The following is an 18,019-nucleotide window of genomic DNA, read 5'->3' as shown; positions in this document are numbered from 1 at the left end:
TGAGTATCTAAAGTTGATTTATCAATGAAACATAACTGAGAACCCCAAAGAGTCTTTAGCTACGAAGCTATGAGCTATGAAAGAGCAACCTCTGAGATATAAAAATTACCTACTGTACGTAAAACTAATACTATGCAATAAGATCCACTAAGACAAAAGGTCAATAATAATTAGATCTTGATATTCACAAAGTATAGCAAATTAGACTATAGACTTCACACACACACACACACACACACACACACACACACACACACACACACACACACACACACACGTTGACATTTGGTCCACAAATGGCTGCAATTTTTGCCAAGCTGGGAAAGTTTTTGTTATGACTATGCATAGTGGGTTCACCTTGCTTACACCCTCCTGGCAGCAGAGGTAACCATTTGGTAGGTTAGATGCCACAGAGATGAGTTGCTCACTCATAACAACACGACCATCTTTAAGCAGAGGAAGCCAGCCAAAGCCCACTGACAGAGAAACAGACAGAAGTGAGAGTGTGTGAGAGAAAACATTCAGCACATCCAAAGACTGCACTTCATTGATATGCCTCTCTTTGATAATGCTGCAGAAATATTATGCATAACAAGCTAAAATGCAAGTTCCTGGACCCCCACCCCATGCCTCAACATATTATCCTTGTCTGCTTTATTCAGCATGCTGTACCTGGGGTCTCCACTATGTCCCGTTTCTTTGTGCTACTGTCACAGCTGATGTGGTAAAAAGTGAAGAGCAGGTGATGCTTTTCATGAAGCTGTGTGGGCAACTCGATTTTTATCTGCAGGACATATACACATCAAACAATATGATAAAATAAATAAATAAAAATTAAAAATTTAATGTAAGATCAGTCTGAACATGGTCAATATCTTATATCAATAGAAAATTAAGTGGGGCCAAAAAGGAAAGAATCCTGAATATCTGAAATATAAATGAAACCACTGTATACCAAAATCTCATAATACAGTGATACAATCTCTCATATTTGGATAACTGGCGCACTATTATCATTATACTAAAGAAATGAACTACCAATAAAACGTTGTTTTTTGGGGGGATTTCAAAAGAAAGTGAAAATTCTTTCATTTTGATACATTTCCCTTCACAAATAATAATGTATTATAATCTTATATTATGAACATACAACAATTTGAGTGAAAAGTTCAAATAAAAATGTAACATTTTAAAAAGGTTTGTTTTTTTTGCTCTGTTTAAAATGTTTCAAAATCCTAAAATGTTCTATTTATTTTCTGGTTTAAATTAGATTAAAATTTTAACCCCCAGATGTCTTTCAGCGCCTCATTCATCACCTCATCATAGAACTCTGGGTTTTGCTGGTGGTGCAGTACAGCTGCGTAGGCATGTTTGGTGAAGAGAGGACCTCCTGGACGACCATAGATACACTACACATAACAATGACATGCATAAACATGGAGCAATATTATCTTCTGGTCAAATTAAGTAAATTCTACACTCTTTATAAGTCTTGGGGCAGATTTATACCTTCAAAGGTTGAGCATCCTCTTCATCCGACTCTCTGAATTCCACACATACTGCAATGTTCCTCGCCTGAGTCATATAAGAGAAAGAAAAAACATGATCCTGAAAACCACTTACTGTTAAATCTCTAAGTGCAAACTTCATGAGTGGCAGGTGTAAACAGAGCTTTCATTACACTGGCATCTCATATGTCAATACCTCTGGCCGAAGGCACTCATTTTGCAAGAAAATGCTAATGCTAAAAATGCTAAATGCTAATGTACCTTGGCGAAAGACTTCTGGTTGTCATATTTGAGGTGCTTGGGATAGACATATAGATGATTGTTGTAGGTGGTGAAAGGTTGAGAGCACTTGGCAATACAGGGAACAAACTCCTCCACCTCCAACAGAACACCATTGCTCGGCCCATTAGTTTCAAAAGGCCTCACTGGAATGTAGGATGGAGTGACACAATCTAGCCAACGGAGAGGAACAATTTGTGTTCAAGTGACCAAGTGTGCATGAGATTAGGGTTACATTAACAAATATTTTGAAGACTTACTAGCCATATCAGGAGGGACATTATCAATGGTCACATCCAGGTTACCCAAGATGACAGGTAATTTAGCCATCTTCTCAGGTCTGTGGATACAATTTTGATATACTGTATACAGTATGTTTATTTTAGAAGCTCTGTTGGGGGACTGAAAAAGTGCCCCTCTGAGAAGTACTACAAAACACATTCCTAACAGTGGGACCATCCACAGCTGGAAATACAATGCAGAAGAATATGATGTTCTGAAAATACTTCCATTTAAAATCCATTTACACTCTTTCCCCGTCAGTGTTTTTTTTTTTTTTAAGTTGCCCCCAGAATATTTTGTTGTATGAATATCTGCACATGCATTATATCAAAAGAGAACCTGCTTTTAAACAAAAAAAGTGTTTTATCCTAGCTTAATTCATTCTTTTTTTAATCAACACTTGAATGTGGGTAAGTTTAATAAAAAAACCATGTGTATATTTCAAAGCAAAAAAACAAAAAAACTTTTTGTCTTTTGTCTACATCCAGATTGGATTCAGAACGATAATCAAAAACATAGATGGATTGATTGAGTCCATCAACACCCCCAAAGCTTGCACAGTCCTATAGCTCGTCCTGGGTCGACATTTCTCTTTCGGTAACATTATGCAGTTTTGATTTATATTCTATTTAATGTTTTTGATAATCGTGTTATTTTACATATGCAATGCATATGCTTACATACAAAGATATCCATATAAGGCTAGATGTCTTAAGGTGGAGTCTCGAACGGCATCACCGGTGGCCATCTTGTCACAGGGAAGCTTTCTGGCGAGCTCTGTAGTATCTGAAGTAAGGTGAGTGATCAGCACGAACACAAATCCTCTTATCTCGCTGAAATCTTGACGGATTTACAAACGGTTTGGTTTCTTACAAATGTTATTAACGTGGCTATAATTCTTTCATATGGAAGTCCATCGTTATAATTATTCATATGTATGCAGTGTCATAACTACATGTCTGACGTTTATAACAAACCAAACCGTTTGAAAATCGGTAGAAAATTGAGCAAGTTATGGTTATTTAAAAAGTACATGCACCATTAAAACACAATGTTACGAGTGAGCGAGCTCCCTGTGGCAAGATGGCCGCCGTGTGCGGACGTCAACCTCCATTGGCCAGCAGCGCGGACGAGACATCTAGCCTTTATTATATGATATCTATGCTTACATATACCATCGCTTGTTTCTGCTTCTTCTTCGCCTGTGTTTTGATCAGGAGATTCAGTACTCTTTCAAAAGATGTGTAATAGCGCCCCCCCCCCCCCCCCCACCGTATAACAGTGAAAACAAAGAAAGCTGGAAATTTGCGTAAATGGCTGGGAAGTGTTGTCTCATAAGTATAAATTCTGTCAATGGCGGGGAAAGAGTTAATAGATTGAGACTACTGTAAAAGGGACAAGAAACATCACAGTGAAGACAAGTCTGATGACTTGAGGTGAATACTGACTTCCTAAAATCTGCCAGCAGTTTGAAAAGATCCTCTTCTGAGAGTTTATTACTGTCTTGCCGGTACAGCGCGGAGAACCGAGCGCTTTTATCCAGAGTCCCTGAGGCATCCTTAAACACAGGCCTGTGGAAAAGAACAATAAAGAGTTTAAATATTGGGATTGACACAACACACAGAAAGAAGAACAGAGCATTTCCAGACAGTTTTGTCTCACCGGGCTGCCCATGCGAAAGGCATCCTATACTGGCCCAGTCTGCTGCAGGCCATCTTGGCATTCTTCAAAACCTTCTGAGCAACCTGTGAAGCAAATCACACACAGTGTTCCCCACAACCTCTCAAGAGACATTTTATTAACAATAAACTGGGCAGATAGCATGTTCCCGTGAGCCTTGCGGGAGTTTTAGTAGGTAACGTAGAGTAGATTTTGGCAGGATATTGCAAGGGTCATTGTGGGATGTGGTAGAATTGTTTTCAAGTTTATGAATCCTAAGCCCAGATTATCCTTCTCCTTATCCCTGTAATAACCACTTAGTGTTTTGATTGACATTGTATATTTGGTACTTCTGTTGTGTTAGTGTATATGTTTGGATCAGCTGTGTTGTTTATGCACTGTGTGTGTGTGTGTGTGTGTGGTTATGTTAGGCCCATTGCCTTGCTGGAGTCGGAGCTCTTCATGTAGGGCTCAGCGCAGTGGGTAATGCCTCCCTGCAGAACTTTCTCGATTCGTGCAACCAGAAAGATGTCAGGGTGAGGACACGTCACAGAGAAGACACCCTAAAACAAAAATGAGCGCACAGACTTCTCTTACTGAAAGGATTGTGTTTTTTATTTATGTATAGTTTTTCCAAATAAGGATGTCCCCAAAGGGAGGTTAGATATAGCTAACTTCTGCGGACAAACTGTCCCTAAAGTATAGCAAAGTAAACACTAACACACACACGTTGGGTTTTCATGTTTTATGGGGACAATCCATAGACATAATGATTTTTATACTGGACAAACTACATATTCTTACAGCTATATATATCCTAACCCTATCTATCTATCCATCCATCTATCCATCTATAATGTTCAGCCCTCTTACTTTTCTGGGGTACTGCAGCATCCCCTCCAGCAGTTCACTAAGCAGCATTTCTCCATGAGGAGTGTCCACCCCTCCGTTTATCTGCACACCTGGTGGTGGGATCATGGATCGAACCAGTGGGTGGTTTAGATCCACGTGAAAATCTGCAGATATTTTTCTACTGTTCTGCACGTCAAACAGGGAGAGAACCACGAAGAAGGGCTCCACCTGAAGAAAACAGTGAGAGCTGCATCTAACCTTACGAAACAAAAATATATGGGAATATACTGGAAAATATAATGTAATTTATGACATTTCCTTTTATTTAAACCTGTTGTGTTTATATTTTTCAATATACTGCTATATATGGACCAGTATGACCATGTATATATTGATACCTAAAAAATATATATTTTCACATATTTTTCAATATATGAAAAGCAGCAATTCCTGTATTATTAACATAATATATTCTTCTGTATATTTAAAATATACAACAGATAAATTAATATATTGGTCATTCATACATAAGCAAATATGTTTTCTTTTCATAAGGGTAATCTGTACCAGAAGTGTGTGTTGAGCAAAGGTTGTCATTTTTGAAAGCGTCACAGAGGGACAGTATTTATACTCATAGCCTATCGAGAACTCAAGTCTTCTATGTGTGTGTGCAAATTAAATTGAAATAGGAGAAAGGGGTTTAACATTCAAATAATTACACATTTACCTTTATGTAATCATGTACAGGGCTGACTATCAATATACACACAATTCTCCCTTTCCCAAGGAGTTTGGCTGGTTGCCACAACACATCCCTCATCAGAGAAGGTGATACTTAGCCAAAGAAAAGAGCTTTATAACCACAGAACCACCGTGATTGTGTGTGTGTGAATCTTACGTTAGTAGTAGGTCCCTCCTCATTCTCTGCTACACAGCTCTGAAGGTTGAAAGACAGATCATTGCAGCTGACCAAAACTCTCTTCCCAAACTTCTCCTCAAACTGCTTCACATCAGGTTCGATGCCAGACAAATCGAGTCTCTACAAGCCAAAACACACACACACAGCTCAAAACCAGTAGCTCACCCTGTGATTTAATGGACTGTTTATTATTGGAGCTGTGACTCACCTGTGTGTCAGGGTCCAGAGTGAAGAGTTTCAGACGAGTCTCACTCCTCATCTTGGTCTCAATGTCTCTCGCACTCTAAAAAGCAAAAACAGGATGGCAATCACTAATTACTGCATCTGATTGTGTTTCCTGTTCCAGCATATTGTATGACAAAAAATACATATTATTTTGTCTTGGTTTCCAGTAAAATAATTGAAACATCCTTAAAATCAGCATGAAACGGATGTTGCATTAGTCTTTTATTCCTATTGTGACATATATCCGAGTGAAACAGCTTCTCGAACAAGAAAAAATTTAGGGCGGAACTTGATTTTGTCCATTGAGAATTGATTGGATGGTTGTGTAAAGCCTGTAAACATGTCATCAGAGAAGAGAAGAGATACTGGTGTGAGGGGAATTTATTTTGATTTAATATGACGAGGGCACATTAATTAAATTTAAAATAAATAAATAATGATGTGCACGGATAAATCATTTATAATAAATACTGCAATATTCCTTAAATAGAAATTGTCAATTTTGATTTCATGGTGACTTTAAAACAAGATGAATGTAAAATTACATATGATATTCTGACTTGTTTCCAAACAATATACATTTAAATGATACATAAATATTATAATAAATTATAAATAGATTTATTGTCATATAGGCAATCTTTTTTATTGTGTATACCATCATAAATGAAGGTAAAATTAAGATTAAAAAAGAAAAATAGCCTTTTTAAAATGAATACAAATTTTGTTTTGCCATTATTATTATTAAATAAACTATTAAATAATGTGAATTTGCATTTTTTTTAAGATAATATTCTCAAAAAATGTTTGTATTATCTCTATTTACACAATTTAGCTCCCCAAGAAATGTATTTTTCTGTATGAATGTTTGGATATTTTTACTGGAGAAAAAGGCACAAAAAAATACTACAAAACTATTGACCAACATGGAAGTGATCATGGGATGTGAGAAAATATCCTGACGTTAGCGAGAAGCGGCGCCTAGATGATTGATTCCAGGGAGGAGAGAGAAGGAGGACAGGAGAATAAAGAGCAAGAGAGAGAGAGAGAGAGAGATGTGATGAGAGAGATGAGAAAGACTATGTGTGTGTGTGTGTGTGTGTGTGTGTGTGTGTGTGTGTGTGTGTGTGTGTGTGTGTGTGTGTGTGTGTGTGTGTGTGTGTGTGTGTGTGTGTGTGTGTGTGTGTGTGTGTGTGTGTGTGTGTGTGTGTGTCTCTCCAAAGTGTGGGTGGTTCATTGTGGAATGGTTGGAAAACATTAGCCGAGAAGACTCAGGGTGGGTGGAAAAACTGTGGATGTGTAGAGAGAGGGCAGACAGTGAGGACGCCAGCGTTGAGATCATACTACAGCCAAGACACAGGAGCCGAAAAGCAGTATTTACCCACACACACCCTGTGAAACTGTAGATGATTTGTGTAATCAGCTAATCAGGACATACTATGTCTACACGTTCACAATACCTGGAAACTGTCCTGAAAATTCCCTGGTGATATGTCTGTCTTGCCCAGCTCATCGTCTGTGTGAGAGAAAACACACATGCTGTACTGAAACTCTCAAAACCAGCAAACTCAGTGGTACAGCACACAGCCGTGAGTCTCAATGTCTAAATCAACATGTGACTGTGCAAACGGCCAGATAACAGTGTCAAATCATAATAACAAACACTAAAATGTGGGTGCTCAAACATTAAAGCTGTCAAACTACATTTGTATGATGTGAGTGGGTGTTGTGGGTGGTTGATAGCACAGTTATACACTTTCTAAGGTGTTCTGAGTGGCTTTAATCGTTCATATCTGTATATGTGGTTACTAGAGAGTTTTGGGTGATTGCTAGGGTGTTGCTAGGGTATTTAGGGTGGTTTCTAGGGCATTACTATGCTATAATTTCTAAAGAATTCTGTCTTGAAAATGTATATCTCCGGTACGTGCTGTATATCTGTATATGTGGTTGTCAGAGTGTTTTGTTTGATTGCTAGAGTGTTGTTAGGGTATTGTGGGTGGTTGTTAAGGCATTGCTATATGGTTTCTAAGGTGTTCCGAGTGGCTTTAAATATGTTAAAATTATGTTTGTAGGATGTTCTGGTTAGTTCCTTTCTGTCCCAAGATATTCAGTGCCCTAAATATGACACAGGTTCCTCTTTCAAGGGATTTTTTTCCCATTTTCTCTTCAGCAATCTACATGATTTGAGGTATAATTCGTGGCTATAGCACATTGCGGGACAAGTTAGGCACCAAAATTAACTTAAACTTAACTTTTTTTTATGTTCTTCAAATACCAAACCCTAATTATGACTAATAGCAACAGTCATGCTGTAATTAGTTAATTTGGTTCTGCACTCTGATTGGTCAGCAGGTGTTTGTTGTTTTATACAAGGCGAGAAGAAAGGAATGTGCTGTCTCCTTTGAAACTCATCAAAAGTAAATAAAGACTCCCAACCTCCTCTCCAGTGTGAAATCCGAAGGGTTTAAGAGGTGTTAAGTGTTACTGTTTGTGTATGGCTATGTGTGCGTCAGTCCAGGAGTGTTGGATATATGCATCTATCCATTAAAAGACGTTTAAAGAGTGGGTGGTCTCTTCAAAGAAAACATACACATATAGGAAACACGACCACTCAGCTGGCTCTTCAAATACACGTCTGTGCGCTCAAACTGTGTCAACAACCTTGTATTATTGTATAGCAATGTATCAACACACTCCACCTATGTCACACATGACATCAGACACACACATCTGTGAATTGCACACACTCTAACTGGCCCAAACACATACCATCGTGCAGTTCTCCGTTCCTCCTCTCCTGCATGGCGAGCTCAAAACTGCTGTGGAGGATCTTGTTGAGAGTGCTGATCCAGTCATCCATCTCTCCTTCACCGTCTGCAGCCAGAAGATACGTGCTTTTATCCTGCATCTTCAGCTCAAACGCAAAACGCCGCACTTTACTGTTCTGCACACAGACAAACGGTGACAGAGAAAGAGAGACGATTCTAATCACGCCACTGGCAGTGAATAGCATAGCTCAGATCTTGGCAAATCTGAGCACAGTCTTCTCAAACTCATCTGTGTAGAAAAGTGGGGTATTTTTTGTGGGAGAAAAATCTGAGAAGCAGGAGACTCTACACTTGATCATTTAATCTCATTGCTGTCTAGAAGACAAAAAAAGACATGAGATCTCATTTGTGACTGTTCTTTCCTATGGGAATGTGAGAGCACCAGAGACTTTGGGATGATTTTACACTTAATGCATTTATGATTAATTTACACCAGAAATGACTCTGGAAAATATATCTATCCTGCAGGAGCTGAAAGCCATTTATTCCCAGACGCCTGCTGAGGAATATCTGGACGCTTTGCATGTGCACCTGTTGAAATGTTTAGGTTTTGGAGCTAGAAATAACTTTTACTATTTCTCTTTTGTCCGAAATGTGGAAAACGGACAAAATGTCAAAAAACAGATGTCGAAAACAGATCAAATGGGTTGTGCATACCAAAGGAATACTTTAAGGAGGGCTGGTGAATCGAGGAATGTGATCACATTTGCACACACACACACTGAGCGCACCACAGAGTGGAAATATTTGACCCTGGGAGAAATAATGCGTGAATTAAAATGGACTTTCTCTTTCTCTGCAACCCCGAGTAGCCCCATCTGAGGAACTGACCATCCAAACACTGATATCCCCTCTTGGCTGAGACAAAGGAAGAGACTCATGAGGATGTTATTAGAGATCTAAACTCCTTTTATAAACTGCTTTGTACTGTAGTAAATACACAAAACAAAGCATTTATTCTTCAGGCGCCCTTATGAACTTTAAAGGAATGTTCCAGGTTCAATACAAGTTAAGCTCTATCGATAACATTTGTGGAGCAAAGTTAGAATTCTAACTTGATTTGCTCCCTCATTTAAAAAAAAAAGAAGCAAAAATTACAGAAGAAAAAGTTACAATAGAAGTAAACAGAGCAATAAACAAATAACATTCTTTACACACTGAATAAATGTGTAAACTTCTCAACTTTGAACACATCTTAATCTTAATCTTTTTTTTTTTGCAAATATTTGTTCTTATTTTTTATGTACTTTGAAATATTGTTTATGAATATAACTTTTTAGGGAGTCACACCAAATGACATTTTACAACATTCTACAACTAACTTTAACTAACCTTGAACTTAATTAACCTTGAAGTTAACACATTTTGAACTAACCTTGTAATAAAAAGGTCAAATAATATGCTATTTTAAGAGTTTTGGTAGGGGATATTTCATGTTTTATGTTTTTCTTTTTCTTCTTCTGCAGGTTTAGACTTTTAAAAATAAAAGATTATGCCAAAGTATTTTTTTCCTCACAAATTTCTTGAGAAAATGCCTTTTTTTTCTTTATGACATAAAAGACAGTTGTATCATTAACAATGGACATTTTTTACTTTATGTCCCCAGAAAATATCAAAATTAATTTTCAGAAGTTGGCTAACATTCATACTTTTCATACTTGACTAACCAACTAGTCATTTTCTAAAAATACGTAGTAACATGGTCGACCTCTATCATTTGAGGTGGGGGTGTAATAACTTCAGCTAATTACTCTTTTCGAGATCTCAGGCGCCTAATGACTACTTTACTGTTTTTGTTCCATGTCATTTTGCTGTATTTGATATTTGATTCATCGCGGATTCCCTCATCATACCTCGAAGATCCCTTGAGCATTTTATGCACATGTGCACTCTTCAAAAACGCTGCTAACTGTATGTATATATACATTTTATTTAAATAGAATGGAAGATATAGAATGTACTGATTGTTACTTTGCTTATTGTGCCCAAGAGCATTATCTATTTAAAGTCCCTGTAAAGTCAAAATTAAGTATGTGTTCTGAGTTTGTCATACCACCGAAAAATGTGTTATTAGCCACTCAGCCCAATTTCAATGATTAAAAAAGCCGCCAAGTAAATAAAATAAGCTATCAAAATCTCGAAAAAATGAGCAGTAGTCTCAGCTCTCAAACGCTGGGGGCGTGTCCGCTGGCTGCGCTGAAACTACGCCCACCCGCGGGAAATATGACTCGCGCACAGCTCGTGCATGTCGGCGCGACGGGAGGATGAAGGCCGAAGCGGACAGCGGGAGATAGTCGGTTCGGCCCCATTCACCAGTAACAGCGGATTATCAGTGAATTCCAGTTGTCTCCAACGAAAGTAAACTATCCTGATCTCTACAGAGGCGGGTGTGGTGGTGATCATCAGCTCTCCATCAAGGTAACGTTAGCTCTTCACAAGATAAATCCACCTCTTCTTGATATGATCATTTTTCGGAAATTTAAATAAGGACACCGATCTGTTTTCTAAGTGATTGCATCCAGGGAATATGCATTTACATGACGAAGGCATAGCCAGAGCCGTGGGCATAGTAGCTAGCAAACTGTAGGCTGTCTGATAGTAACTCGCGATTGAGCGATAGGCTTAGTGACTCCGTGCGTCATCAAGTAGGGGCCCAATCAAGCTCAGGGGGTCGCAGTGCGTCATCGAGCCCCCGTTTTAGCCCCGCCCAAAAAATCCGGCTCACAGCAAGGGTGAAAAACTGTTAAACGGTCTAAAGGCCAATTTATACTTCTGCGCCGAGTGTACGCCGTAGTGTACGTCGTAGGCTACGCACGTAGGCGACGCCGTCGTGAGCATTTATACTTCTGCGAATGTCTGTGTTGCTCTGCAGTTACACCGCCGAAACGCTAGTTGGCGCGGGTGGGTTTTAATGTTCCAGTTCCACTGTGTTTACATTCCTCGCGGCTATTTTGAGTTTAGGTTTCTACGAGCAATGGCGACTGAAGGAGTCATACAGATGGCTGTATTTCCGCACTTCTTCAAGCAATCTCTCGGTCAGTTGGTCTATAGGCGGATCTTTTGTGACGTCATTGTTTATGTTTGTCGCGTTGCATCATGGGAATCGTGTGGCAGGAAACACCTATGGGAAACACCGCTAGATACCTCTAATTTGATTGTTTTGCACGTTTGGAGGAGGATTTAGAGAAGAGGATGGTTCACTCTTGCTGTGTGGTCGAGTACGGCTCGTTGGGGGCCTGATAAAAAGTTTTTTCGAATTCCCTTCGAAAAGGATCGCGAAAAACGAAAGAAATGGTTGCGTGCAATTAGGCGATTGAACCTGGACGCTCCGAAGAAAGCCTGGATTCCTGCAGCTAACGTTACTGATCGAGTTTGTGAGGCTCATTTTGTTCATGGTAGGCCTAAGTCTTAGTGACTATGTATTTATAGAAGATTGAATAAAAAAAAAAATAAAACTGAGTCAAATCAACCGAGTCATATGTTTTCGCGTTCTGATTCAGGTGTCCCAAACCGCGATCCACAGCACCCAGACTATGTTCCTCACATCAAAATGGGCTATTCTGGATCGCAAAACTTAAAAGCAAAAGAAAAGGCTGTTCTAACCTCTGCTTTTAGCACGATCACTGCTTTCTGTTTGGCAGAAAAGATCGGCCCAACTTTTTGAAAAAACAAAATAATCATAGGCCTCCAGACTTTTGAAAGCCTTTAATCTTTCATGAGTGAAGGGTCCAGGGGTTTCTATTAAATAAGAATAAATGTCTCCCCAGCAGATTGGTGGCCAAGACACGGGCAAGTCGGACCAACGTTTTTTGTCATCCCAGATCTGATATGGGCTTTGAATAACTTCGATTTTGTCACCAATACAAATTTTGAGCTTCTCTCCAAACCTCCTCCGGTCTTCAGATGTTAAAGTGCTTATATATTGTGGATTTCGCCCGCTAACTCTCTTGAAAGTGCTCGTCGCGTCTTTACTGCCCGCAATACTGTTTGTTTTGTTGCCACACAACCACTCGCGCATGCGTACAAAGATGTCAACAAAGATCCTCCTATAGGCTCTTCACTCATCTTCGGAATTTAAAAATGGCGGGCGGGCGGTGCAGAGTGCAGAAGATCATTCCGGAAATGCGTAGGAGGAAACGCGATGCTATCCAGCCGACCAATCACAGATCTTGCGGTCCGCGTCGCCGCGACGCGTAGTTACATTTTTGAGGAGGTGCGCGTCAGGGTACGGCGAAGGGTACGACGTATGGTACACGTCAATGCGTATGCTACGCCGTACCTTCTACGCGAACCCGACGCAGAAGTATAAATTGGCCTTAACTCCACAATTTAGTACTTCACAGTTCTCAGTCTTTGTAACATGTTTTAGCAATACATTTCTAGCACTTATAATGTGTTTAGAATTTTTTTGTAGAATTGCCTTTACAGGGACTTTAAGTCCACATGTAATTTAACAAGAAATTATGCTTCTAACCACAGCTCGAGAGCTGTAAGTTAGTAACTTCCAACCACGTAAGTTTGCGATGCTGTTTGCGAATGTTCATTGGAACTATGGTTTCAGGAAACGCCATATCGGTGAATTATGTTGGTAATGATGGAACTTGCGAACATAGTTGGCTAACAATGCTTTCGGGAAACACAACCCAGGACAACAATCTGAGCATCATGTCATTGATTCTTATACTGATAGTTACCTGGATGACACCCATGCATGAGTCCAGGAAGATGGTTCCCTTGGGTTCCTTAGATATTTTCTCATCTTTGTAGAAATTCAAGTTGTATGATCCATCTCCCAGCTGGGTCAAGTGGAAATACCTTCTCTTAAAAGACTAAAGGGAAAGAAATTTGGGAGGGAAAGAAAAAACACAAAAAGCATTAAATGCAAACAGCAGATTTAAACACACTATGTTTAGATGAAAAACTAGTGACTGTTCTAAAAATAACATCTAGGGGTAAGGGACCATGGGAAAATGAATTAGTGAGAACTGGAAGTTGGTGCAGCCCCACTTCCTGTCTATGACATGGTGAGCACAGATCTGCTAAGAGGAGGACAGGGTCAGAGTTGGCTTTGCTCTGTCCATGACTGAAAACAACCAGCTGAACACAAAGCTATGCAGAAACTGCACCCCATGGCACTTCTCGTATGCATGGATCCAATGTCAAGACTGTGAATTTATGGCGTGCTGCTTTTGATATGGTGTCAACTTTTTTAACATTCATTTATTTTGTGTCTACATTCTGTTTGTATTTTATTTGTAAATTCTTGAAGTCTACCAGGGGTTGGATGGTGTGGGGTGGGTTCCAGGTTTGTATAGTTGCTTTTTGCTTTATATTTTTGTATTTCTTAACCTTAAAAAAAAAAAAAAACTCAAACAGTTGTTAACAAAAAAATAAACTGCACCCTGACCTTTCATGTCAATGACGTCAGCACTTCACTTGATTTGATGGCTATGTTTGGAATGACTCACTACCATACTACTTTTTTTTTGCAGTGTGCAGCATGCATATCATGCACAATATGAAAATCTCCTGTATGTATGAACATTTTTCAAAATGTGCAGTACACTGCTTGGAATAATACATCCCACAATGCACTCCACTCCACTTGACCTTTCAAGTGTGACTATAATGATATGGAATTAATATCAACCGTAATTTCAACCTGAATTAAAATGAAAAGTAAAAAAATGTATTTTATTTTTTAGATAATAACTGAATGCCACTTGCTGAATAAAGCATGAATTAAGCGTGCACTGGTTTTCATTCTAATTTTTCATTTAGAAATTGCTAGTAAATTCCATAATTAATAAAGAAACAACAAGTAACAAATTGAATTAAACGTGAAATTCTGAAAGACTGAAAAAGTATTTTCTTGTAAAGCATACTCCAATAGACTTTGTTTTATTTACAACTTCGAACAATTATTTTTACAGTGTGGTGACAGCAATACAGCCTACTACTTTTTGAAAAGTTTATCTTTGCATAATGTGTTGTTTTGCCTTTTAAAAAATATACAGTATAAACGGTGTAACCCCTCAGGTTACTTGGCAGTATTCAGTATGCTAGTATTTCGTTCTGAACATAGTGATCATCGTGTGTAAGAACACCATGTTTCAGACATTTTTCGTCATCATTAAATCAGAAAAGGGCTTGTGTATATGGCTAACTCACCCTCATGGTAACACTGATGGCACTGTTCATGTTTGCTTTATAAAGCCAGCCGTGCTTAGACACGCCCCCTCTTTGAGAACCCAATGATGCGGCATCCTTCAGGAACCAGAGATCAAGAGCACACATAAGAACACACAGAAGCGCAATCATACACCCACACAGTCTGACTTCATCGGTTTCTTCAAAACATGTCGATATCTAACACACTTTCCCACATTAGAACCTTTGGACGCCCTCTCCGTGTTTCAACATGAACTCCATTTACACCTGACCCCCTCAATTATTCACGTTCTCCCTCATCCCTACAGGGAGCAGCCTTCAAACTGAACAAACAAACTCCATCCCTGAGCGAGCGTTTAGACAGAATGGCAGACATGGAGCTGGAATTCTGGGAAATGTAGGTGAAACCCAATCAGGGGATCAAATGGCCCATAGACAGCAGAGTCATGCGTCTGTTCTTTCTCGAAGGCTAATGTAGTCCCAGAGGCTCTGCACAAACGCATTACTAATAAGCTGTAAGTTCCATATTATTTATTTATTCTGCTTATCAGCCAGTGAGAACAGAGAGGAGGAGAGTGAGGGAAATCACTGTTGTGATGAAGTATGGTGCATGGAAGTACAGCACGGTGAATACCATTTCCTTTAACTGTCACTATACTAAGGAAACTGCTAGATTTAAGAAACAATAGCACATGAGTTTATTGCTCTTTCATAAGTTTATAACACAAACATCTAGACAGATTGAGTTTAAACATATCTACCCTACACTAAACCACATATCTGTAATGGCATATTTGGGGGTTTCTTAAAGGCACACTATGTAATATTTCGCTGCTAGAGGTCGCTTATTCAAAAACAAAGGTGTAGCTTGATGACGCCGTGATTACGGCTCGAGAGCAGTGGAGCTTTTATTATGCCGCAGACGACCTCTTCTGTTTCTTCCGGTCATATATAATGGGCAACAGTTTAGATACATACATTTGAGTGTGTTGAAAGTTATGTTATAATGCTACTCTGTGCGTTCGCTACTGCTGCTACTATGAGACACTTGTTACACACTGCAGTGAGCTAGAACGATATTAGGAAAGGTAAAACATGGTACTCACGGTAAATCAAGAAAACGAGATTTAAACAATAAGACTAACTGTGTTAAGCTGTATAACAATGATTCGTTTTCTGTCAATGAATGTAATCAAACAGTTGCTCACCTGTCTAATAAAACACATAATATATTAAGGTGTCCTTGGTGTTTCCATGGTTTCTACAGAATAAAACCGGAAATCGAGGATAACGCGGATATGATGTCATTGATGGGCGACGCACGGACACGGTCTGTGTCCTGGTTAAAATTGCTTATTTCTCTGGATACATTTTTTTTTTTAAACATTTGGAATGATGTAAGTACGCAAGTCAACAAAATATATAACATTGCTCTAGTGGTTTTGGGATATTTTAATCCAAAAATCTTACATGTGCCTTTAAGGGCTCTTTTGGCTAAATGGACTGGTACCCCTGGTACATGAAAAAAAGTGCCCAGAGTTGATGAAACACTCACTTATAGACACGGTAAAAAATAAAATAAAAAAATAAATAACAATGCAGAATCATGGGTAATTTTCCCTTACCTCCTCCTTATCTGCATCCTCGTCCACCTCAAACACGTGACTCGCTAGCTTCTCTGGCCGAGGAACTTTACTGAAAAAATAAATAAAATTACATTCATATTTTCTGCCTGTGCAAAAGTCACCACCACAACGATAGAGTATTGAGGGTGATTGCCAGAGTGTTGCTAACGTTTGCTAAATTACTTATATTAAGTGTCTTTAACTACTATGTATTAACATTGAAATTAATAATTTGATACAATGCACTTATGCATTGCTCTTCCACAAATGCATGCAATTCCACTCATGCACAATGTACAATGTACATGTTTTAACATTGTACTTATATATATTTTTTAAATACTTGCATGTTACTACAGCTGTAATTAATTTCTGTAATTACATGTATAATTACACTGTTGACCCTTCCCTTACATCTTAACCGACCCTTAAACCTATACCACCACCAAACCTGTCCATAACCTTACCCGTATCCCACCTCAATAGCAGCAAAAGTGTTTTGCAATACAATATGAACACAAAAAGTACTTATTTTTTAGTAGTTAGACACTTAATATAAAGTGTGACCATGTTTTTTAGCGTGTCGCAATGTGGTTGCTTGGTGAAAAAATCTCAACAAGCTAAACGATATGAGGCATCATTCATGACTATACCAAATACTGGACATTTGACAAAAAGGTTCAGCACTTATAACTCAAGGACACAGTTGCTCTTATCCTTCACACAGCTGATGCAGAATGTGCATATGTGCTTGTGTTCTCAAGCAAACTGCATTAGCAGAATTATCATAAAGGAATGGGATCGTAATCATGATGATGATGTTGAAGCTTCACAAACACAGAACACATTATCTCCGTCTCTTCCATCACCATCATCCCTCCTGCTTCCTCTGCGACCTTTTGCCAAATGCCAGACACTGGCTGGCTCCTGATCTCCACAATGTGATTTGCCAGTTATGGACCGCTATAACAATTGTTCTATCTGTTAGTTGAGACAGGAAGTGACATCAGTGGATAACACACACTTGTCTGGCGTTTGGTTGCTGCCTTGTCCTGAAACAGGTAGAGTATTTATGTGCTGAATGACAAAAAGAAAGAGGAAGAGAAAGGAAAAGTGAGGAGGAAATGGGAAAAGAGCTGCTGATGGGTTGTTGTTGTGTGAAGTACGGCACTTTCCAGATTTAGCTCAGGACGAGACCTCGCTGTCAACACTGGGGCAGGACAGGGTGAGGACACTGATAAGTGTGTAAAAAGGCATTTCTCCCTCTTTCACAAACACAAACAATGACTCATTGGCTCTCTTCCAAAAACGAGTGAGCTGCCTTGCTGTCGACTTTTTAAGCACTGGAAGTTGTCCTCTAAATAGTGGTTGACCTGTAGGTTTTCTATAGGCCGATGCCCTAAACTGGAGGGTGGCTGATGGCTGATATAATGGCGGAAATATAACACTATTTATTTTAAACATAGTAAATAACACATGCAGAGCAGTTGTAAGTAAAATGTAATAATAATAATTTGAACTTGATAAAAAAAAAAAAGATCAGTAAAATAAAAAAAAAGCTTGTCGCAAAGCATTATGCATGTTTTAGTCAGATTCATACCTGTGAAAGCTGAATTTTTGGACTGGAAAAAAACTGTAGTGTTCTTATTTGAGATTATTTTAAAAGGATTT

At 38.9% G+C, this 18,019-nt stretch overlaps 1 protein-coding gene across 5 annotated transcripts in view; it reads right to left on the bottom strand.

Annotated features, from left to right (window-relative positions):
* dock9b (dedicator of cytokinesis 9b) overlaps window positions 1-18,019 on the bottom strand; it is an 87,137-nt gene that overhangs the window by 26,039 nt on the left and 43,079 nt on the right. For all 5 annotated transcript variants that reach the window (XM_082136674.1, XM_082136672.1, XM_082136671.1 and 2 more), the window contains 17 exons: window positions 16,349-16,418; window positions 14,724-14,819; window positions 13,247-13,381; window positions 8,494-8,668; window positions 7,185-7,240; window positions 5,708-5,782; window positions 5,479-5,619; window positions 4,602-4,808; window positions 4,169-4,291; window positions 3,732-3,814; window positions 3,518-3,640; window positions 2,048-2,127; window positions 1,770-1,960; window positions 1,510-1,575; window positions 1,317-1,409; window positions 673-784; window positions 358-476 (listed from right to left, as the gene is read on the bottom strand). In XM_082136674.1, coding sequence (XP_081992800.1) covers window positions 358-476; window positions 673-784; window positions 1,317-1,409; window positions 1,510-1,575; window positions 1,770-1,960; window positions 2,048-2,127; window positions 3,518-3,640; window positions 3,732-3,814; window positions 4,169-4,291; window positions 4,602-4,808; window positions 5,479-5,619; window positions 5,708-5,782; window positions 7,185-7,240; window positions 8,494-8,668; window positions 13,247-13,381; window positions 14,724-14,819; window positions 16,349-16,418 — 1,945 coding nt within the window. The remainder of the gene's footprint in view (window positions 1-357; window positions 477-672; window positions 785-1,316; window positions 1,410-1,509; window positions 1,576-1,769; window positions 1,961-2,047; window positions 2,128-3,517; window positions 3,641-3,731; window positions 3,815-4,168; window positions 4,292-4,601; window positions 4,809-5,478; window positions 5,620-5,707; window positions 5,783-7,184; window positions 7,241-8,493; window positions 8,669-13,246; window positions 13,382-14,723; window positions 14,820-16,348; window positions 16,419-18,019) is intronic.

This window comes from Leuciscus leuciscus, assembly GCF_965113295.1.
Source record: "Leuciscus leuciscus genome assembly, chromosome: 14".
Taxonomy (NCBI): Eukaryota; Metazoa; Chordata; class Actinopteri; order Cypriniformes; family Leuciscidae; genus Leuciscus; species Leuciscus leuciscus.
Note: the sequence above shows the minus strand (reverse complement) of the source record. Positions and strands in the feature narration are given on the sequence as shown.